The sequence below is a fragment of the Leptopilina heterotoma genome, unplaced genomic scaffold (assembly GCF_015476425.1).
Source record: "Leptopilina heterotoma isolate Lh14 unplaced genomic scaffold, ASM1547642v1 Lhet_60, whole genome shotgun sequence".
Taxonomy (NCBI): domain Eukaryota; kingdom Metazoa; phylum Arthropoda; class Insecta; order Hymenoptera; family Figitidae; genus Leptopilina; species Leptopilina heterotoma.
Genome location: NW_025111138.1, coordinates 4,060,476 through 4,085,474, shown reverse-complemented (window position 1 = coordinate 4,085,474; position 24,999 = coordinate 4,060,476). Strand labels below are relative to the sequence as shown.

The following is a 24,999-nucleotide window of genomic DNA, read 5'->3' as shown; positions in this document are numbered from 1 at the left end:
ACTGGATCTCCTAGCTAGTACCAAGTTAGGACCAGCCTAGGATATATAAAAAGGGGTTGCCAAGTTAGGTCCAAGCTAGGGCCAATAATCATTTTAGGCATAGCATGGTGATTTCTACACGGGTATAGTTATATACATATAACAAAAAGTTAGGTGAACTAATTAAACAGTTATTAAACATTCAGAAACCTTTTCGAGATTTAATTAAAATTTTTCTTTTCAAATAGTTCTTTGGAAGAAAATATTTAAAAGTCTAAATATGCTAAAATAACTTGGTACGATTAAACTTGTATTTTACAATAAAGAAGAAAGAAACAGAAACATCTATACAATTAACTTGGAAAATAGTTTCTAAAAGAATTTGAAACATTTCAGTTTTGAAATTTGTTTTCCACGTATATTTTTCTCGAGATTCTCATTTTCTTCGATTTTTCCAAACGATTTCTCGCTCGAATGGAACGCTACTTTCTACAAATTTGAATTTTATTAAAAAAACATTGTAATTTTAAAAAAAATTTAATCTTCAATAAATTTAAAAAAAAATAATCAAAGTAAATATGTAATTTTTTGCGATTTTCTATTTTCCTGTCGTAATTTACAAATAAAATATTATTTAAACCGAGAAAAAACTTGCTTCATTTAAACATTGAAAACTTTAAAGAAAATACAATTTTATTTTTTATTAAAATTGTATTTTTTTAAATTCTATTATTCTACAAAATAATTCTAATAAAATTCTATAGAACTTTTCCAAATGAAAAGAGAAAAAGATTTTATTTCTAATAATAAATAAATTCATAAATAAATAAAAACAGTTTCACAAATAATTAAATAATTTAAACAATTTACATTAAACTAAATTCTCTAAAATAAATTATTTTTGATGAAGTTCCATAATAAGAAATTCATTTATCGAATCGTATTATTTTCCTAAAATTTAAATTTTAAATTATTACTCTGAATTTTAAAGATGGAGGAGGGGATATCTAAAAACAAAAATTTACCTAAGAAATATCCCCGACTAATAAAATTAAAACAAAAATTTTTTTACGTTTAATAAATTCAGACTATACACACCAGTACAAACACCTATAAATAGATATATATTTTTTTCTTCAAAATTATGTAAGCAATAAAAATTTTACCTGAAGAATTTAACAACCTTTTAATATTAAGCATATTCGAGGGATAAAAATATGAAATTTTCATAGGTTTTGTCATAATCTAGAAAGTAAGTAAAAAGTGCATGACGTTAAGTACATGTTACACTTTTCACTACCGAAACCATAATCCCAAGGGAAAGCAAGGGAGTCATTCCGTTAGATTTAAACGACTTTCGAAGGTTCAAAACTCTTATAGTAGATTGGGTTCTCTATATAGAGCAACGTGATGTAAGTCGAGTGCCAACTAAAATATAACTTTAATACCAGTAAATTAAAAAATGTTACTATTATTGCGGTTTACTAAATTGCAGGTTTTATATTCCTTCAACATCCCCCTCCCCCCCAAAAAAACCCCCATTTAACAAAATAATGCAATTTAAATGTTATTCAATTTTATCCGATTATTACATTATCCCCAGTATATTGATTGAAACGTTTTATAATTCACTTAATATAAGACTTTATAAAATTAGAGATTTTTAATTTCAAACATTATTCTTAGTCCATATAATGTAAACTTGAATTCCTTTTATAATTTCTGAAAGAAAAATAAACTCCCTTTCATTCTCTCAGAAACTTATTGTTAAATATAAAACTTTTTAAAAGGTAAACGCGGAAATTAAATTATTCTTTAATATAAAAGACCCCGTGTGCTATAAACTAAAATACATTATTCAAAGGGAAGGCAAAATTTTTTTAATTAGTCTTTATATCCACCACCTTAAAAATAAAATCTCAATCAATTGCCGACTTTTCCATTCAGTTTCAATTTTCAAATAATAACAATTAAATTCTATTGTTAATTTAATTATAGTTGTGAGTTTAATGAAATTAACAGTAGAATAATTAAATACTGGATGTGTGTTTAATTATTTATCTACGTTGATGTATTCTAATTGCTATATATTTTTGACAATATAAAAAAATTGACTTAAAATCGAGATGAACTGAAAATATTTTTAAATCAAAAACTACTTCATTTCGGATGAATAATTAAATTTCTGTCTCGACAAAAATTGACATTTTCAAAGAATAGAATATCAAATATTAGTTTTAAAAATTCATAATTTTTACCTTAAAATTTTCAGCCAGCGACCGACTCCCATCCATCACGAGCTATATTCGTCAGATATCTGAAAGAAATAAAAAATTTTTGCTATTAAAAACAATTTTATATTTTCGCAATTTAAAAAATTCGTTTCATTCTTTTATTTTAGGTTATCAGTAAAAATATTAATAAATATTATAACTACTTGAATAAAATAAATACAATTTTTTTCCAGTGTAAGAATGAATATTTTTTCCGGTGTCAAATTGAAATAAATTAAAAATTTTTAATTTCCCAAATTCAAATTAAAAAAATTAGAAGCAAAACAAAAAAGTGATATAGGAAATATCCTTTCACATTTTTCTATGCTTTTAATTTTTTTATTTTCGTTTATTTTAACAATTTCTTAACTACTTTTTATTTTACGTTATCATAAATCAATATTCATTGACTCATTGAACAAAATAGGTAAAAATAAACTTCTCTCAGTGTAACAATGAATTTTTTTACAAATTAAAAATTTGTACAATTAAACAAATTTTATAATTTCTTAATTGAAAAATATTTTAATTTTTTGCATTGTTTTCTTTAAATTTTTTGTTTTAGTTATTATCAATAATTAGGTACATATTAACTATTTCAATAAAATAAATAATAAAACATTATTTTCATAACAAACATTTTTTCAAATGGCAAAAACGAAATAAAATTTCTAAAATTCAACAAAATTTTCATTTCTCTTCTTGTTTTTTAATTTATTTCTTTTTATTTTACGCTATTATTAATAAATATTCATTGACTCTTTGAATAAAATACTTGAAAACAAATTACATTCAGTGTAAAAATTAATGTTTTCAAATTAAAAACTTTTACAATTAAAAAAGTATTGTAATTTCAATAAAATAAGAAAGAAAATATTTTTTTCAGTGTAAAAAGAAATATTTTTCTCAATAACCAAGAGAAATATTAACAAATTTTACTATAAAAAATATTTCCTAATTCCACAAGTAAAAAATTCCATTTGAATTTTTATATCTTTTAAATATTAAATGAATAAATAAATTGTAAATTATTATCGATAAATATATTAATTAGTTGGACATTAGAAACTTTCAATTTGTTTTCATTTTTTATCTGGAAAAATATTTATGGTTACAGTAAAAAAAATAATTTTTTTATTTACTCTCTAAATTTGAATTAGAAACATTTTTAATAATTTGAATTAGTGAATGACTTTTTGCTTTTAAATTAGTAAAATTTACTAATAAATAGTAATTTCTACTAATTTATTTTGTAAAGTTTTACTAATAAATAGTAATATTTCTACTAATTTTTTTGTAAAATTTAAACTTAAAATAAAACTTCTTTTAATAAAAACTATTAAATTAACAGTAAAATTAATTTATTTTAATTATTTATATTAATTTATTAGGAAAATTATTTAAATATATTTTCAAAAAACTAATTTTAATAATTTTTTTTATATAACTTTTTAAAAATCAATTAGTTACAATATTTTTTGTTACTTTTTTTTTAATAATTCATCTTAAATAGCCTTGAGAAAAGTCAATGTAGACATTTAGGTACAATTATTGTAATGTATAATTACAATTGTAATTTTTAGAAATAATTAAATTTCCAAAGGTTTGTAATTGAAAAATTGAATTTCCAGTGGAAAAATAAACAAGATGTATTTTATTTTTTTTTAATTTATATTATTTAAATATTTATTAACCAAAATTATTGAAGTTTTGAATAATTGATTTTAAACTTTCTCAACTTGAATTAGTAAAAATGTTTACAAATTCAAATTATTGACTGACTTTTTGCTTTTGAATTAGTAACTTTTACTAAAAAATTAGTGGAAATTACTATTTATTATTCAAATTAAAACTGAACTAAAAAGTTAGTAGAAATTACTATTTTTTAGTAAAATTTACTAATTCAAAAGCAAAAAAGTCAGAAACTAATTCAAATTTGTAAACATTTTTACTAATTTAAATTTAGAGAGAAAATTAGTGAATAGTGGGGAAAAAAAAATAGAAATGTTTGTGAGAATATTGAATAACACGAATTATTCCATACTTTTTCAGTCTCAAAGTCGTTCCAAGGCTTGTTAATTAAATTTCTTTTTTGAATTTCATGCCAAAATAGTTATTTAAATCGCTTACACTGAAAACAAATTTATTTGATTGAAATAACTGATTAATTGACTATTATCAATTAAATATTTAATTGAATCAAATAATATTTATTGGAGTTATTAAAATTGGTATTTGCTTCAAATAATGAAATTATTGGCTCAAATGCCATTTAATTGGCTCCAATAAATATTATTTGCTTCAAGTAAATATTTAATTAATAATAGTCAATTAATCGGTTATTTGAATTAAATAAATTTTTTTTTCAGTGTAGATGTCATGAAAATTCTCTCACAAACGAAATTAAAGAAATTTCTTACAAATTCTCTGACAAGCTACATTTAGTTTCTTGGAAAATAATTTTTTTTTCAAAAATAAATTCAGATCAATGTTTAAATATGAATGAGTGTATATTAAAAGGGCGAAAAGAGTATTAAATAATTGCCCGTAGTGTTTAAAAAATGATGGAATAAATAACCATTTGCGTGTTATAAATCGAACGATTAATTGTTTATACAGTTTTTTGTAAAGAAGAATAAAAATCGTAAGGCAATAAAAATTTATATTTCGGCGCATTTATATATATATAGAGGCACAGAGGGAGATAAAGTTGAATCAATGGAAAAATAAAACAATTGTAATGGAACATTTGGATGGAATTCAATCTATAAATAAAAACACTGATAGAAGTTTCTATCCCAGTATAAGGTTTTCATTTTGTATAGAAAGTAAATTTTATTTTATTTAATTTTACTCCATAAAAGCTTGTGATTCGAAAAAAGAGTCGATACCGCCAGTATCGAATAAACGTTAACAAGAGATTTACGACAATACGAGCTAGGATATAGCTTCTTTGAACCCTTAGTTCACCTTTTCTATATCGTCAGGATCATTTGATTCGAATTCAGCGAGGCGAACATTATTGTAAATCACTCGAAAAAACATATTTTTCGTGTTTAAGTCGTTTAAAACGATATTGAACTTCAAAATATATTTTTCTTTCATCACAAGAAAGGAAAAAAGGGGTGAAAAAAGAAATTGTCGGTCGACAACTTTTCTTATGTGATACAATACAAAGCAATTCTTGGTAAATACGTACATTGGGAAGATGAAAAAAAAATTTCTTGTTCTAAATTTTAAACTTTTGGTGAAATAATTTTTTTTTTTTTTTTGTTCTGGTAAATAAGTTTTTGGTGAATAAAAACTTTTTTTATTTGTGTTAATTGTTGAGGAAGTTATACTTGCTGAAATGTTTAAAAGGGAGTGTTGTTTAATCTTTCGGAAGTTTCGACTGACAATTAGCTCTCGACAATCGAAACTTCACTTGCATTCTAATTTTCTCTAAGCTGAAAACTCTTGTTGAGAGGAAAGTCACTTCGAGCAACGAAACCAGGATTGGGAAGTCATTTTCCAAGCGATGAGGAAGTCTCCGCGGGTACACCAGGCAAATTAATTCCAGTAAAGTTTCCACAACTTGAACTTTTCCTTGCTCTACTTCTATATACCACAGACACACATACACATACACAGACACAATTCCCAAGGCTTTTTCGTCTCATTTCTTTCGCCACTTTCGTTATTATTTTTCTCGTATAACACGTCATAATAGGAAACATTACGTGTTAACGTAAATTGTGAAAAACAGATTTTTCCGCAATGAAAAATAATTTCACTTTATACATAATGAAACAATAAAGTGAAAGAAAATGAATAAAAAAGTTTCGCTCTGTTAAATATGTAGTGTTGCAGTGGAGAAATAATTGAGGCCTTGGATCCAATAACTCGCCCGACGCTCGGAGGAACGCGCAACTGCCAGTCAGTGAGCAGTGAGCGCCTCTGGGCCACTCACTGCTACCCGACTGGTATTAGCGCGTGCCTTCGAGCGTCGGGCGAGTTATTGGATCCAAGGCCTCAATTGTATTATTTAATTATTATAATTACACTGGAAAAAAAAATTTATTTGATTCAAATAACCGATCAATTGACTATTATCGATTAAATATTTAATTGCATCAAATAATGTTTATTGAAGTCTATTAAATGGTTCAATTCATATTTACTTCAAATACTGAAATTATTGGTTCAAATACCATTTAATTTACTCCAATAAATATTATTTGATTCAAGTAAATATTTAATTGAAAATAGTCAATTAATCGGTTATTTGAATTAAATAAATTTTTTTTTCCAGTGTATTATTTATTTACATTTTTAAGTCTATTAATGATTATTATTGTAAACATTTTTACTAATTCAAGTTTAGAAAGTTTAAAGTCAACTATACAATACTTCAATGACTTTTGGTTAATAAATATTTAAAATTTTAAATAATATAAATTTAAAAAATATAAAATACATCATATTTACTTTTCCAACGGAATTAAAATTTTTTAATTCCAAACCTTCTGAAATTTAATTATTTCTAAAAATTAAAATTGTAATTATAAATTACAATAATTGTAACCACATTGACTTTTCTAAAGGCTATTTAAAATGAATTATTAAAAAAAAGTAACACAAAATATTATAATTAAATTAATTATTAAAAAATTATACCAAAAAAATTATTAAAATTAGTATTTTAAAAATATATTTAGACAATTTTGTAAAGATAAGAGATTTGTCAATTATGTATACCGAATTTAAAAATTTCTAAATAATTCAAAAATTTTCAAACAGTTGAAATTAAGTAAAATTTTGTAAAAATAATAGAATTTCTTAAAAGAATTTTTGTAAAATTTAAAAAAAAAATCAAATTTTTCAAGAATTTTAATTATAAAAAATAAAAATACATAATTTCCTCAAAATTGTAATGTTTGTTTAAAAAATTTAATTTACTTCCGCTTTGAAAATATTTGACTTTTTCGACAATTTGAAAAACTAATCAATTTTTATTAAAGAATTTTGGTTACAAATTTTGAAAATGATTGTTTCCTTCAAAATTTCAAGAATAATTCTAAAAAGTTAGATTTAAAAAAAAATTAAATGTTCTGAGAATACAATAAATTTGAATGAAAAAAATCTTTCTTATACAGTGAACCAAAAATTATTTTTTGAATTAAACAATAATTTTCATTCAATACATGATAAGTTTAATTCAATAGAAATTATTCAATTATAAAATATGTTTAATTCAAATATATTTTTTTGGTTGGCTACATATAATTGTTGGATAAAGAAAAATTTTTCTCACTGTGTAGGTTCATTGAAATTATTTTTTTGTAGTAATTGGAATTGCCGAAAATTTGGAAAATAATTGATTTTTAAAAATTATAATAATGAAAAGATTACAAGAATTTGTTTTCCAAAAAAAAAATATATTTTAATATAATTTTGTGAAGATAATTTTCATGAATTTTTAATTTTTAAATTTCCATTTCCAAATTTTCATATGGAAATTTTTCACAGAACTTTTTCTGAAATCAATTATTTTCGAGAATTGCAATTAAAATTCCCCAAAATTTTCCCTGTCTCGACAAAATTGACGAATTTAAAAAATAGAAAATCAAATAAGTTTCAAACATATACATAATTCTTACCTTCAAAATTTCAACCAACGTTCAACCTCCAATCACGATATCTAAAACAAATTAAAAAATGTTCACGGTTAAAAAAAATGTTGAATTGTTTTTATTACTCAATTATTTATTTTTAAAATTGCAATTAAAATTTTGCAAAATTTTATTCTTCTAGTATTTTTATGATATATTTAACATAAATTAATATTACTTTCAAGAAACATTTTACAACAAGTATTTATAAACTTATAATTAATATACATTTCCAAAATTTAATTATTCCATATGGAAATTCATATTGAATAGTTTTAGTGAAATTCTAAAGAATATTCATCAGCTTTTATTTAGTATCATTCTCTAGAATCATTTTAGCAAAATTCTATACAATTTTTTTGACTCAGTACTCATTCAAATGCAAATGTCATAATATTAATTCATATTACATTTAATTAATTAATATATCTAAAAAAAACACAATTTCACAATAAAAGGGGTTGAAAAAAAGAATGAAACCAAATTCCCATTATATCAGAATTCGCAGGAGGAATAAAAAAAGAGAGAGAGAGAGAGAGAGAAAGAGAGGAAAATGATTTGCATTGTGCACGTTTTACGCTTGTCAGACTAAATAAACGAATCCTTTCTGAAGTTACACGAGACTTATAATTATGGAATACGTAAGCATGCTCTCACTGTTTTCGAACAGTTTGCATTTTCTTTAAATGAATTTAAAGCAAATAATAGAAGAATTCACCTTGTTATAATTAGTCTGCAGCTTTTAAGTTCAACTACTATCATCAAGTATAGTTCATTACAAGCTACAGCTCAACGATTTAATACGAACCTAAACTACTATCTGTGGAGGAAATTCAATTTAGCTGCGGTGCTAATGGATCAGAAGGGTCTGACCACCATTATGAAGTTAGGCACTTTACTAAAGACATTAATATTTATTACACTCTTCTTCGTTATAGTAATGATGAAATGTGTTTCACTATTATAACTATTCGCCAATGTTTATTAATTATTACCCGGTCCTTGAGGTCATTCAGGAAAATTAAACTAACTTAGCCATATACACATATCATTTCAAAAAGGAAATTCAAATTTCTCATTTTCAATTCAATACTTAAATCGTGTTGATATTTATTTTGTTAATTAATTTCAATTATATTAATTAAACTTATTGTTAACTTACATTTTTAATTAATTGAAATATTGAAAAATATTTACGAATAATTAATTATTCATCATTAATAAGTAGTTATTAGCCTTAATTAATAATAATTTAATAATAAAAATAATTAATAAAATATAATAATAATAATAATAATATATAATAATATAATATAATAATTAATAAATATTAATAATTTATTAATTTTATTAATTAGTAGGTAGTAAAAAGTGATTTTGACCCAAGCAAAAAAAATTATTTTAGTCATTAAAAAAGAATATTTTTTCTCTTTTTAAATAAGTAGTAATAGAGATTACAGTCAGACAGAATATTTTAAGTGGTAATAGAAAATTAGAGTCAGACAAGCCTCGGGTGAACTTTAAATTCTGTAATTAGTGATAGAAGTTGATTTTAGTCAGCCAATCAGTTTTTTATCTTATTTACAGTAGTATAAATTGATTTTAGTCAGACATTCATTTTAAAACTTTTAAAATCAATTTTTTCTAAAATCAGTTTGTACTACTGTGAAAATAAGACTTCCAGTAGTACAAATTGATTTTAGTCAGACATTAATTTTAAAACTTTATTTACAGTAGTGTAACCTGATTTCTGTCAGACAATCATTTTAAAAACATATTTACAATAGTTTAAATTGATTTTATCCAGAAAATCATTATAAAATCATATTTATAAAGTAGTATAAAGTGATTTCAGTCATACAATCAGTTTAAAATCCTTTTTACAGTAATATAAATTGATTTTATTCAGTCAATCAATTTAAAATTTTATTTACACTAGTATAAATAGATTTTAGTAATATATTAAAAAAGAAATTTAAATAAAAAGGAAAAAGCAAGTAGAAGAAAACAAAGAAACAGACAGAAAGAAAAAAAAAGAAAAAGGAAAAGAAAAAATGAAGAAAAAGTAAAAGAAATAGAAGAAAAGGTAAAAGAAAAATCAGAAAAATAAATAAGAACAAGTCACGAAGAGAAAATAATATTCAAAAAAAAATTTCAGTAGAAAAATTTTTCTAAAAAGTTGTTGAGAAATAAAAAATGACCATTTTCAAACTATTTCGAAACTAAATTTATATCTAAAAAAGCATATTCGTGTGCGATGAACAATCCTTTCTCTAAGCTTTAAAATGAAACAAAAAAAACAACTTTAAAAATCGGATCAATAATAACAAAGTAATATAAAAGGTACGCGACCTAGAGAAAAACGATTTTTTCACCTAAAATAAAAAAAGTTATGGATGTTTGAAGAATTTTATACACACACTCTGTAGATTTTTTTTTTACTATAAAACAACAAAACATAAAAGTTTCTTCCATTACTACAATTTTTTTTAAAACCCAATTTAACTGAATATTTAGAAAGAAATTACATGAAAAAATATTTATATTTCGATTTCTATTTCTACAGTAGTTTCTAAACCTGAATTTAGAGGAAATTTCACTGATTCCCAACAATAAGTGCCTATACCACTAATTCCAAAAAGCGTGTACGTGCTAATTAACAGGGTGTGAGTGTTGAGTCAAGTGATCGCTGTCCGATGTTAATTAACCGAATTTCACGAAAATACAAATAAAGAATTAAAATCAATTTATTTTTTAAAACATTTTTAAACAAAACGATTTTGATTATTTTACTAATTTTTAGTCGAAAACTACTAATTTTATAGTTAAATATTTATTAGTTAATTTCATTCTTCATGAAATAAATGATGATTATTATTATCTAATTATTATTATTGTTATCTACTAATATTCAATTCGATTCAATTGAATTTGAATTTGAATTCAATTCAATACAATTCAATTTCAACAATATTTTCTTTTAAATAAATAAATATTTGTCACAAACTTTTATTAATTGAAAGAGTAAAACTTGACTCTTAATTAATTAATAAATATTTTACTAGAAAAATTAGTTGTTTGCTACTAAAAATTAGTAGAATCTTTATTACTAAATTGCTAAACGAATCCGCAGACTTTTATTAGTAGAGAACTAATTAACTAAGAAATAATTAACTTAACCAATAATTATTTTACTACTGACTAACTTTTTGCTTTTGAATTAGTCAATTTTACTATTAAATTAATAGAAATGACTATTTATTAGTAAAATTTACTAATTCAAAAGCAAAAAGTAAAAGAAAACTAATTAACTAATAAAATATTCAACTATTAAATTTCTATTTTTTAGTTTTGTTTTACTATGTAATTAGTAGTTTCCTACTAAAAATCAGTAAAATCCTTCAGAATTAATTAAAATATGACCAAAGTTAGTTAATAAATAACAGTAATTTGTCTAAAAATTACTTAAATAACAATTTTTTCATAAATATTTGCAAGTGGAACTTAACACTGTTAATCAGTAAATTAAGCTAATTAGCAAAATTTTACTGATTCACATCGTTTATATGATAAAAAAAATCTGTTACCTACTTAATTTTATTAAAAAATTAAAGAGTAAATATTATAACCCCCTTTAAATTATAGAGTAAAAATTACAGTTCTCTTCAATTTAGAGACTAAAGTTAGCAATTCTTTTAAATTTAGAGAGTAAAAATTTACAATTACCTCCAACTATCAAATAAAAATGTAAAAATTCTCAATTAATTTATATTTTTGTTTTTAAAATCTATTAACATTACAGAAACCGTAAGCAGGATGTCGAGAAAGATGCTAAACTCACAATCTGAAATTGCGCGATAATGTGGAAGTCGTTACCACGAACTAAACGAAAGTGGCGGGATCCTCCGTCAGGTAGAGGATGGGAACGAAACCGCCATCATCGGACAAGTGCTTTTATACTCTACTTGGCATTTCTGGCTGTCTGCATAACGATTCAGGAAACTCAGAGTGCTGAATGCCCTCCTTCCGATTCACTGGCAGGGTGTCCTTGCTACAATTTTCAGGATGGACTGTTTCTCGAGTGTGCTGGTTCGACAGAGGAATCTTTGAGAACAGCATTATCAGGAGTACTTCATACTGGAAAACCGGAGGGTAATATTTTTTTTATTTCTCCTCTTTTCCCCCCTTTTTCTCTTCTCTTTCACTCTTTTTCTCTTTCTCACTCTCTTTATTATATATATACAGATAGTCATTATATTGTAGATGCTCTTAAAAAATGAAGAGATTCTTCAGAAACAATTTTCAATAACACTCACTTTTCAAGTTTTTGCGAGTAATGTAAAGTAACTTTTCTAAAAACTCTTCTAAAAACTCTTTTGTTTTTAAAAACTTGTTTTGCAAAAAAGTTTTTAGAAAAGTTACTTTAAGTACTTTATAAGGAGAAGAATTAAAAAAATTAATGCTACAAATAATTTTTTTCAATCTACAGGTGCCTTAATTCAATCATTAAGTGTCTACGAGGTGGATCGAAAAATGCAAGAACTGAGAGCATCCGTTTTCCCCATGGGCTCACAAATTCGACATCTACAAATTTCCCAATCAAACATTCGCGAAATAACCCAGGACGCATTTCAAAGATTAGAATTCTGTTTGGAATCCCTAGCCATAGTTTCGAGTAAACTTCCAAACGTTCCACAACAAGCACTCGCTCCACTTGTTCGATTAACGACTCTCGATCTCGAGGCAAATCTCATTCACGATCTAACGAGTTACATATTCTTTGGCCTCTCCCTAATAAAACTCAATCTAAAGGGTAATCAAATAACAAAAATCTCCGAATATGCATTCGCCGGACTCGAGGATACACTAAAAGATCTCGATCTCACGGAGAATAAAATTAAAATATTCCCCATGACAGCATTAAGACGCTTGGAGCATTTAATATCCTTAAGACTCGCGTGGAACGAAATATCAAAATTACCCGAGGACGGCTACTCAAGATTGGATAGGCTCAATTTCTTAGATTTAAGTAGTAACAATTTCCAAATAATTCCACTAAATTGCTTTCGATGTTGTCCCTCTCTAAAGACACTGTCATTGTACTACAATGCCGTCGAGTCTGTCGATAAGGATGCATTCATATCGCTGAAGGATCTCGAGTCAATAGATCTAAGTCACAACAAAGTTGTATTTCTAGACATAGCGACATTTCGTGCCAATCAAAAATTGAGATCCATCGATCTCAGTCACAATCACATTCACTATATTCGAGGAGTGTTTTCCAGACTTCCGGAACTTAAGGAACTATTTCTGGCGGAGAATAATATTTTGGAAATACCAGCCGAAACATTCTCGGGTAGTTCCAGTTTATCTGTAATATACCTTCAACAGAACGCTATTCGAAGAATCGACGCCAAGGGTCTTGTGACACTGGACCACTTGGCCCAATTACATCTCAGTGGGAACTTCATAGAAAAAGTCCCACGCGATTTTCTCCAACACTGCGAAAACTTATCCACACTCTCCCTCGATGGGAACAACATAAGAGAACTAGAAGTGGGCACTTTCGCGAAAGCGAATCACCTCAAGGAATTGCGTCTACAGGACAATCAGATAACAGAAGTGAGGAGGGACGTCTTCGCTCCACTGCCTCGTCTCCTAGAGTTACATCTTCAGAACAATGCGATAACAGACATGGAAACAGGAGCCCTCCGCTCTCTCCACAGTCTCCAACACGTGAATCTTCAAGGAAACCTCCTCGCCGTCCTAGGCGACGTCTTTCAAATCTCCAACGAAGTCGGTCAAAACGGTAACGGCGGTGGCAGTTCCCTCGTCTCAATTCAACTCGACAACAACGGTCTCGGTGTATTGCACAACGACTCCCTCCGTGGTCAGGCATCAGTGCGCATAATGTGGCTGGGACACAACAGACTAACTCGTCTCCAAGCGCCATTGTTCCGAGATCTCCTTTTAGTGGAACGTCTCTACCTCACCAACAATTCAATATCCCGCATTGAGGACAACGCCTTTCTGCCAATGCAAGCCCTCAAATTCCTCGATCTCAGCATGAATCGTCTAAGTCACGTAACCGTAAAGACATTCTCCGAACTTCACGAACTCGAGGAATTGTACCTAGGCGACAATGGCCTCCGTCGAATGGACGCCTACGCCCTCACAGCTCTAAAGCGTCTCCGAGTTCTCGATCTCTCCAACAATCATCTCAATGTCCTCCACGACAGCATCTTTCAAGAAGGCCTCCCAATCCGTACCCTAAGTCTCAAAAACTCCTCCGTCAACATCATCGACAGGGGGACATTCCGCGGACTAAACAATCTCTACGAACTGAATCTAGAACACAATCACCTCACCGCCACCGCTTTGGACCGTCTCGACATCCCCGGTCTTCGCATTCTCCGAATCTCCCACAACAATTTCAGTCAGATCGACAATTTTTCCCTCGACGGTCTCCCCTCCCTCCAGCACCTAGCAATGGACTCCTGTCAACTCTACCGCATCCCTCCCGAACTGTTCACCAAAAACAAAAATCTAGGCAAACTCCTCCTAAGCAACAATCTCCTAAAGACCCTCCCGGGTTTTTTATTCCTAGGACTCGACTCCCTCAAGGAAGTCAAACTAGACGGCAACTCCCTCGAGGACATACCCTACGAAGTCTTTATCAACGCATCAAAAATCGAATACCTCTCCCTATCCTACAACGTCATTGAACATGTCGACATGTCCCGTCTACACGGTCTCACCAACCTCCGCGAACTCGATCTCCGAGATAACTACATAAAGTCCCTATCAGGTTTCGCCTCGGTCCATCTTTCAAAACTCCTCTCCGTCGACCTGAGCCACAATCTTTTGACCGCCCTCCCGGCGAATTTCTTCATTCATTCAAATCTTCTACGTAAAGTTGAATTAGCTGCAAACAAATTTCGTCAGATACCAGCAACGGCTCTATCGGCCCAAAACATACCAAGTTTAGGATGGTTGAATGTAACCGCAAATCCTTTAGCAAGAATTCACGAAATCAGTTCAGAAGCAAGGTATCCTGCTTTACAAGAGGTTCACATTTGTGGCACTAATTTAACTATAGTAACTAGTCAAGACTTTGAAGCTTTTCCCGCTCTGATGCACCTCTTTATGGGCAACAACATGATTTCGAGGGTCTCACCGAGTGCCTTTCGTAGCTTGCCAAATTTGTTAACTCTAGACCTGAGTGTCAATGAGTTGGAATCGCTACCACAAGAGAGATTAAAGGGACTGGAGCACTTGAGACTGTTGAATTTAACGCACAATCGCTTAAAGGAGTTGGAGGAATTCCCAGTGGATTTAAAGGGACTTCAGGTATTAGATTTATCTCATAATCAAATTAATGAAGTTAGAAGAACGACATTTCAACATTTAGAAAATTTAGTTGAACTTCATTTATATGGGAATTTAATATCAAAAATATCGTCCGATGCATTTCGATTATTAAAGAAACTCAGGATTTTGGATTTAAGTAAAAATTACTTGGAGAATTTACCGCTTAATGCATTTCGACCATTGGAAACGCAAATACGAAGTCTAAGAGCTGAAGGTGAGGAAAAATGTTTTCTAAACTTTTTAATTCAAAATTTCGTACACACAGTAAAAAGAAAATCTTATTTTTCAGATAGAAAGGAAGTCTTAAATTAAAATTAGACTTTGCACTCAATAATTAATTTTAAAAAAGTAGCAAAAAGTAGCTTTCAAACTAAAAAAAAAGTAGTTAAAAAGTTGCTATCGAAAAATTAAACTTTACCAAAACAACTAGTTTTAGAAACTTTCACAAAACTGACAAAAACTCCATTTTATATTTTATTTTCCTGACTTTTTCCTAATTTTAATCAAAAATATTTACATCTTTCTTATCCTGCTAATAAATTGAATTCCTGCAACGAATTTTATTATTCATGAAAGAATTTAAATATTTATAAAAATAATTTAATTCTTGCGAAGAATTTTATAACAAAATTTTAATAATTCATTTCTTTCGACTAACTTTATGCAAATTCTAATTTAAATAATTGAATTCTTACGATTGTTACAAAAAAAAATTTTAAATAGGTAATTGAATTCTGTTTGAAAATTCTATGAAAATTGTAGATATTAAAAATTATGGAATTGCGAAAAGATTTTAAAAATAATTAAATTTTACAAAGAATTCTATTAAAATTTTTGACAATAATTGAATGTCTGTGTGGTGTTTATTAAATTTTTTTGAAAATAATTGAATTCCTAAAACATATTTTATTATTTATGAAAATAATTGAATTTTTGCAAACGATTTTATTAGAAATTTTAAAAATAATTGAATTCCTAAAACAGAAGAGATTTATTACTTTTAAAAATAATTGAATTCTTGTGATGAATATTGTCATTTTTTGAAAATAATTAAATTTTGCAAAGAATTTTATTAAAATGCCTCAAAATAATTGGATTTTCGGGAATAATTTTGTTATTTATCTTTAATAATTGAATTCTTTCAAAGAATTATTTATGTAAATAATTGAATTCTTGGAAAGAATTTTATTAAAATCTGAAAGAATAATTGAATTATTTCAAAAAAATTTAATCAAAATTGTATCTGAAATAATTGATTCCTTTCTAACAACTTTATTACAATATTTGAAAATAATTGAATTCCTGTGAAAAATTATAATATTTTTGTAAATAATTGAATTCTTCCAAAGAATCCTAAAAGAATTTTTTTTTTAAATAATTGATTATTTCGAAGAATTGAAATTAAATTTTTAAGGATAATTACACTTTTTGAGCAATTCCTGTAAAATTGTATTAAAAATAAATAAAGTCCTGACATGAATTTTATTATTTATGAAAATATTTGAGTAGTTGCAAAGAATTTTATTAAAATTCTCAAAAATAGTTGAATTCCTGTAAAGAATTTTATTATTTATGAAAATAATAGTATTATTACGAAAAATGTTATTAAAATGTTTAAAAAGAATTGAATTTCATTGAAAAATTTTGTTATTTTTGAAAATAATTGAATTTTTTATAGGAATTTTATAAACATTGTTTTAAATAATTATTTTTTTCGATTAATTAATTTAAAATAGTATTAAAAATAATTGAAATTCTTCGATGAATTTTATTATTTATGAAAATAATTGAATTCTTGCTTAGAATTTTATTAGAAAGTTTTTAGAAAATTGAATTTCTATAAAAAATGTTATTATTAGTGAAAGCATTTGAATTATTGTGAAGAATTGTATAAAAATTTTGTTTTTTCCTCACTTTGCCCTGATTCACAGATAAAATTTGTTTTTCCTAAAATTTTAATGTCTAATTCATTTTTAAATCGCTAAGATAAATTTTAGAAAAAGTCTAATAAATTCATCGCAATAATTTCAATTCTGACTATTCGTGAAATTACAATTATTTTTGCAAATAAATTTAAATCCGTTCAAATTGAATTCATTCTAAAAATTTTAATTCCTCTTAAAAATTGTATTATTTATAAAAAGAATTGAATTCATTCTAAAAATTTTAATTCCTCTTAAAAATTGTATTATTTATAAAAAGAATTGAAGTTTTTCGAAGAAATTAAATTTAATTTGAACATAATTGAATTCAAGCGAAGAATTTTTTAAAAAATTTTCAAAATAATTGAATACTTTCGCAGAATTTAAATAAAAATGTTTAAAATAATTGAATTCTTCCGAGAAATTTTAATGAAATTATATTAAAATTAATTAAAATCTTGCAAAAAAATTTAGTAATATTTTTAAAAATAATTAAATCCCAGCAAAGACTTTCATTAAAATTTTTCAAAACAATTAAATTTCTGCGATGAATTTTATTAAAGTATCTGCAAATAATTGAATTCTGAATAATGGTATAGCACCCGTAATATTTGCTATTTTAATTATAAATCTTGGCTTCTATTTTCAAATAAAAAGCGTCTTTATTTTATTCTTCGATTAGAATACAATTTTCTTAAAATTAAAATAAGTTTCTTTCATTAAAAAAATTTCCATTGCCATTAAGAATATTTTCTATTATAAAAAAATATTAATAAATTTCCCGGGAAAATATTCCTAAATTACGAGCCAATATAAATTCTTTAATTTAAATTTTAAAATAAAACTTTTTCCGTTCACTTCAATTGTAATTGATCAAAAAGAAAAAATCATAATTTTTCGATATTCCTTTAAAATTTTTCCATAATTTTTTATTGAGAAAAAGGTTGTAAATCTTAACACCTTTATGTAAACCATGTAATGTAAATAGCAGTCCACTGAGTCTTATCTACAAATTTATTACTGTTTCTGGAGAGGAAGGGTCATGATTGTGCATACTGTTTAATCTTTGGAGTTTAATATTCAGAAGCTTAAAGTTTATTATAAGAACTTGCTCATGAAAATTAAATTGATGTGGAAGTAAAACTCGATTTAGAGCGTTGTTGATATAATGACCAAACGCACGAAAGTATAAAATATTTAGATAAGAAGATATAATTAAAAGCCTGTGTCATAACGAAAATATCTTAATGTGACATTATCATTCTTAATATTAGAAAAAATGTTGAAACTAATTTAATTTAAAAAGAAAAAAATGTTTAAATTTATTCACTTGATGAAGAAATATGGAGAATTATTATTTTTTCTATAATTTAACATAACATTAATTATTTACAATAATTATATTATATTACAATAACAATAATATATTATAATTATAATAATTAATATTAACAGGGTTTTTTATTTCACAAAACTTTTAATTGTTTCAATTTCTAAAATTATTTTCGTCAATTCAATTATCTTCAAAAAAAAAATGTTAATAACAATTTTTCAAAAACCTAAGTTTCTCAGAATTTCCAAAATAAATTTTTTCAAATTTCAAACGCCAACTAAAACGAAAATACTATTTCCATTTTCAACCACATTTTTCAAAGCTAAAAAAATTATTTTCAATTTGAAAAGTCTTTTGGAAAATAAAAAATCCTTTTTACGAAAACTAACTCAAGAATAAAAATAAAAATAAAAATAAAAATAAAAATATTGCCAGGCAAGAAATATAATAATATAATATAATAATTTATTTTCCGTAGAAAATCCTCTTCACTGTAGTTGTGAATCTCAAGAGCTTTGGGAGTGGCTGCGAGACCATAAAAAACTAGTTGGCGGTGGCGTTGGACGTAATAGGGGCAACGGTGTTGGTGTGAACGACGTTGAAAGTGGACTTTTGAGGTGTGAACAACCACCAGAATTGAGAGGTCTCGTTTTCCTAGACCTTGATCCTCACACCTTCTGTTCTGCCCCCTTGGTCCTTAAACTTGCCATTCAGGACATACAACCATTCTCAGTGCTTGTATCCTGGCAAAGCAGAAATCACTCCGGTCTCCATGGGTACCAGGTTGCTTATCATGCTCTGGACAACGTTGAGGAGGTAATAAATCCAAAACACTGTTAAACTCTCTTTTTATAAAGCAAATAAACGACAGATTGCTCAAAGAATATAAATCCAATTGAAGAAATTTTACAACCCGAACGTTAAACATTCTCAAACTATTTGCCATAAAAAAAAGAGTAAACTGCCCGGTGGGAGGCGGGAGTATTTACACATTAACAAAAAAATGTGATAAAGAAAAACAAGTTTGAGAAGAAACAGTAGAAAAATACTTTCGAATCAATTCTACATGGGTGATTTTTCTGAAAGTGACATTTTTAATGTCTTGATTAATTTTTATGTTGGTATTTGATGTAATGGCTGACCAAAATTTACTCTTACTACTGAATACAAAGTTAGGACGATTTTAAATGTAATGTCTGACCAAAATTTACTCCTACTACTGCATACAAAATTGGGACGATTTTAATCACGTCTGACCAAAATCTACTCTTACTACTTAAAACAAAATTGGAACAATTTTAAACCTAATGCCTGACTAAAATTTTTACATACTAGTAAACTCATAAGCTAATATCTGACTAAATTTTTTTTCACTACTGAATACGAAAAAATACAATAAATTTGAATATTGGTTACTCAACAAGAATAATCAATTAGGTATATTCTATTAAACTATATTTTTCTTACCGATTATGAAATTAGAAGAATTTAAAACGTAAAGTCTGACAAATATTTTCTTCTACTACTGAATAAAAAAGTTGTAACAATTTTAAACTTAATGTCTGACTAAAATATTGATATACTACTGAAAAGAAAAGAAATTACAAGTAATGCAATAATTACTTTTTTGAAAAAAATTATTATTTTAATACTGCATTATAAAGTTAAAAGAATTTAAACCGTAATGTCTGACTAAAATATGTTTTTACTACTAAATACGAAAAAATACTAGTTCTTTAAATATTAGTTTCATGTATTGATTAATTTTGTAAAATCTACTCGCTAATAATTATTGACAATTTTCATACAGAAAGAATTCACCATTTACTTAACATTTTAAATAATAAACAATTTTATTAAATTTAAATTTTTCATTTTACTACTGATTATAATTTTGCAGAAATTTAAAACTTAGTCTGACTGTAATTTACTTTTACTACTGAAAACAAGAAATAGAAAAACCTCGAAAATTAATTTCTTGAAAAAAATGATTTTCAATTAAAATTATTGTCTTATTACTTATAATTAAAATAGTCATTTTACTAATAGTTATAAAGTTAAATTTTTAATAAAATTCTACGCAAACATTTAATTATTTTTATAAAATAATAAAAATTTTACAGGAATTTAATTATTAACAAATTTTTTATAAATTTCTTTGCAATAATTCAATTATTTTCATAAATAATAAAACTTTTACAAGATTCAATTATTCTCGTAAATTAAATTAAAAGTATTGTAGCTTGATTTTTTAGAAATAATTGAATTTTAAAAAGATTTCAAATTAAAATCTTTGAAAATCTAAATTTTTGAAATTTTTGACTAACAATTCTATGGAATTAATTTTTTTGAATAAGTTTAATTGCGGATTTTTTTTTTAATTATTTGAAGTTTTTATCTTCTAATATATATTTAATTGAAAAATTTACGAATAATTGAAATTTTGTAAAATTGAATTATAAACAAATGAATTTAAAAATTCTCAAAGAACTTTCTCAAAAATTATTAAAAATAATGGATTTATAGAAGAATTTTAGTTAAAATCACTAAAAAAATCGAATTTTGGAAAAGTTACAAATTATTGCAGAAATTCAATTATTTTTAAAAGGAATGAAATTCTTCGCCGAAATTCAATTATTTTTAAAAGGAATGAAATTCTTCGCCGAAATTCAATTATTTTCAAAAGTAATAAAATTCTTCTTAGGGATTCAATTATTTTCAAAAATAATAAAACTCATCGCAGAATTGCAATTATTTTTAATACAATTTTAATCGAATTTCTCGAAAAATGTTATTATTATTTTAAAATTCTATTAAAATTCGTCTAAAGAATTCAATTATTTAAACATTTTTTCGTAAAATTTTGTATGAGAATTCAATTTTAAGAAATATTCAATTATTCAATAAATTATTATTTATTTTTGGATTTAAATAATTGAATTCTATTAGAATTTTTTAATAAAAATTGATTTAAAAGTGAATTTTAGTTAAAATTTTAGCCAAGAAATAAATATAGTGTGAATTTTTAGAAATAATTGAATTTTTAAATTAATTTTTTTGACTCGCACGAGCCCTGTACTAGTTATAAAGTTAAAAGAATTTAAAACGTAATGTCTCATCAAAATTTACTTTTACTACTGAATAAAAAGTTGTAACAATTTTAAACTTAATGTCTGACTAAAATTTTGATATATTACTGAAAAAAAATTACAATTAATAGAATAATTACTTTTTTTTAAAAAATTATTATTTTAATACTGCATTATAAAGTTAAAAGAATTTAAACCGTAATGTCTGACTAAAATATGTTTTTACTACTAAATGCGAAAAAATACTAGTACTTTAAATATTAGTTTGATGTATTTATTAATTTTGTAAAATCTACTAGCTAATAATTATTGACAATTTACATACAGTAGGAATTTACCATTTACTTAACATTTATTTAAATAATAAAAATTTTATTCAATTGAAATTTTTCTTTTTACTACTGATTATAATGTTGCAGGAATTAAAAACCTAGTCTGACTGTCATTTACTTTTACTACTGAAAACAAGAAATAGAAAAATCTCGAAAATTAGTATCTTAAAAAAATGATATTTAATTTAAATTGTCTTATTTCTACAGATTATAATGCAGAAAGAATTAAAGACTGTCTGACTAAAATTTAGTTTTACTACTGAATACGAAAAATAAAAGAACATTTAAATTTATTTAATACAAAACAATTTCATTCTACTGAATACGAAAAGTAAAAGAACTAGGAAACTTCGACTACTTGAAAGAAAAACTTTATTCAATAAAACTTGTCTTTTGGCTACTAATTATAATGTTCGTTTAAAACTTAATGTCTGACTGAAATATTCTTTTACTACTGAATACCAAAAAATACCAGAACTTTGAAAATTTAAAATTTTTAAACTAACAAAATTATGTCTAATGCTAATTGATTCTTTAACTCTGATTTTAAAGTTAAACGAATTAAGAACTGTCTGACTAAATTTTTCTTTTACTAATGATTTAAAAAACTACGGGAATTGGAACTTACAATGCAATGTCTGACTAAAAATTTCCTTTACTACTGAATCGATCTGCAAAAGAGTCACTCTTTTAGAAAATAAAATCACTCATATAAATATTATAAATACAAATTTTTTCAAAACCAAGAAAATTATTTTCCAACCAGAATTCTAACCAAGCCATGTCAAATAGAATTGTACATTATTAAAAATGAATAACCTAATTTCCAAAGAAGAAGAAGAAGAAGAAGAAATATTTCCATTAAAAAATTTAATTACCCTCTAAATAGGACACACGGAAAATTGTAATCCGTGACTGGATATATAGATTTGCATTCTCCACAATATTGTATATGCAATGTATTTCACATACTCCAGTAAACTTTATACCGGCAATACTGACACATCTAAGTTGTTTAACCTAAATTTAACTATCCAAAATTTCTCGTTATGTATCAATGTTATTAATGCATAATCAAAACATGTCATGCATTATAATCTCATGCTTCTGTTTCAGCTGTAATAATACGTTTGTATTCAAACTTGCTCCGTAATCCATATACCCATTATTACCGCAAATTGCTGTATTTCATTGTTGTAATATTAGTCTCTTTGTACTTTCGAAAATTGGAGAAACTAAAGGACATTGAATTGTCGAGTTCAAATCAGAGCAGATAAATATCTATATATAGTATATTCTATATATAAAATTTTATCTGCTCAGAGCTTATGATTATTGCTTTTCATTTCACAAAAGCAGAAATTTTATTGTTTTTATAATTCCCTATAAGGTACAACAATAATTGTAAAGAGTAAGTCTATTTTATTTTTAAGAGGGAAGGAAAATCTTGTTTTAAGACGCAGTATTTTTTAGACACTCGAGGCGTAAAACTCTTCTCAATCTATTTATTAATAATAATTAAATTACTAATGTAATTATTACTTATAAATAATATTTTTAATTCATTTACCAATAAAAAAAATTATTTTAATTCCTAATGTTTATTGCTCTCTAAATTTAAATTAGTAAAAATATTTAATTATTTGAATTAGTGACAGACTTTTTGCTTCTGAATTAGTAAAGTTTACTTCAATTCTCAATTTTTGCAAAACTCAATTATTTTCTAAATTTTAATTTAGAATTCTTTAAAAATACGATAATATTTAATAATAATTTTTAAAAGTAAAAAATATCATTCTTTAAAATATAAAATTTATTTAAATTAAATTTTTATAAAATTTCCAACTAATTAAAAATTAAATTTAATCTGTTTAAATTATTTGCTGAAATTCAACTATAATATAGTTGAAAATAGAAACATTTTAATTACAATTTTTCAAAAGGCTAATTTTATTTATTTTTTCAATTAAATTACATTCAAGATTTAAATAAAAATTTTAATTACAATTTTTCAAAAGACTAATTTTATTTATAATTTCTAAATTAAATTACATTCAAGATTTGAATAATTTTTGTAAAATAAATATTTTTTCCACAAGAATTTTCTAAATTAATTATTATTAGAAAATTATACAAGAATTAAATTATTTAAATCCAAAAATAAATAATTATTTCAAAAAATTTTTAATAATCTTTTTAACAATAATTTTATTTTCCTCGTGTAAATTGAATTTATCATTCATTTTATATTAAAAATAATTAAAATTCTGTGATGAGTTTTTGTATTTATATGAAAATAATTAAATTCTTGCAACGAATTTTATTTCAATATTTTTAAATAATTGAATTTTAAAGAAAAATTTTATTATTTATGAAAATAAATTAATTATTACCAAGAATTTTATACAAACTTTTTTAAATAATAATTGATTTTTTACGAAAAATTGTATGAAAAATATATTTTAAATAATTGAATTCCTGAGAAAATTTTATTATTTATGAAAGTAATTGAATGTCTGCAAAGAATTTTATCAAAAATTTTTTTTTAATAATTGAACTCTTTTGGGAAATTTTATTAAAATAGTTTATATTGTCCCAAAATCTAAGAAGAAAAGTTGTAAATAGTAGATTTTAGTAGACAAGTGCGAAGCCCGAAATTATATACTATTAAGTAAAATATTAGTTAATAATAATAAATAGCAATAATACCTAATTAGTAATAATAATGAAAATAGAGAATTTTCTTTTTTATTCCATGGATTTTTTAAAAATATTGTGGTAATTTTTTTAACTTTAAAAAAGGAAAATTGACAATTTACTTAATACTTATATTTATCTCGGCATTTAATTATATCAATAATTGATAATTTCCTCTATTTTTAAGGAAATAATGCAATTTAAAAAAAGAAACTCAGTTAAAATAAATTAAATTCGTGTAGTAATTTAATCACCAAATGACATTTCCAGTAATTAAACAAGCAAGTGGAATCATCAGTAATTAAAACGAAAAGGAAAATTTAAACATTTTACACATTAAAATATATGTTTG

General features: G+C 25.0%; 2 protein-coding genes across 5 annotated transcripts in view; one reads left to right on the top strand and one right to left on the bottom strand.

The window, feature by feature from the left end:
* LOC122509502 (protein artichoke-like) overlaps window positions 1-24,999 on the top strand; it is a 189,994-nt gene that overhangs the window by 159,415 nt on the left and 5,580 nt on the right. For all 3 annotated transcript variants that reach the window (XM_043623625.1, XM_043623627.1, XM_043623626.1), the window contains 3 exons: window positions 11,706-12,055; window positions 12,393-15,488; window positions 19,008-19,345. In XM_043623625.1, coding sequence (XP_043479560.1) covers window positions 11,764-12,055; window positions 12,393-15,488; window positions 19,008-19,345 — 3,726 coding nt within the window. In that variant the 5' untranslated portion in view covers window positions 11,706-11,763. The remainder of the gene's footprint in view (window positions 1-11,705; window positions 12,056-12,392; window positions 15,489-19,007; window positions 19,346-24,999) is intronic.
* The window catches only part of LOC122509508, a 91,326-nt gene continuing 68,571 nt past the window's right edge, over window positions 2,245-24,999 (bottom strand). The window contains exons 8-9 of one of the 2 annotated variants that reach the window (XM_043623634.1): window positions 7,892-7,932; window positions 2,245-2,296 (exon numbers count right to left, since the gene is read on the bottom strand). In XM_043623634.1, coding sequence (XP_043479569.1) covers window positions 7,924-7,932 — 9 coding nt within the window. In that variant the 3' untranslated portion in view covers window positions 2,245-2,296; window positions 7,892-7,923. The remainder of the gene's footprint in view (window positions 2,297-7,891; window positions 7,933-24,999) is intronic. The other variant, XR_006302367.1, reaches the window with a different exon arrangement.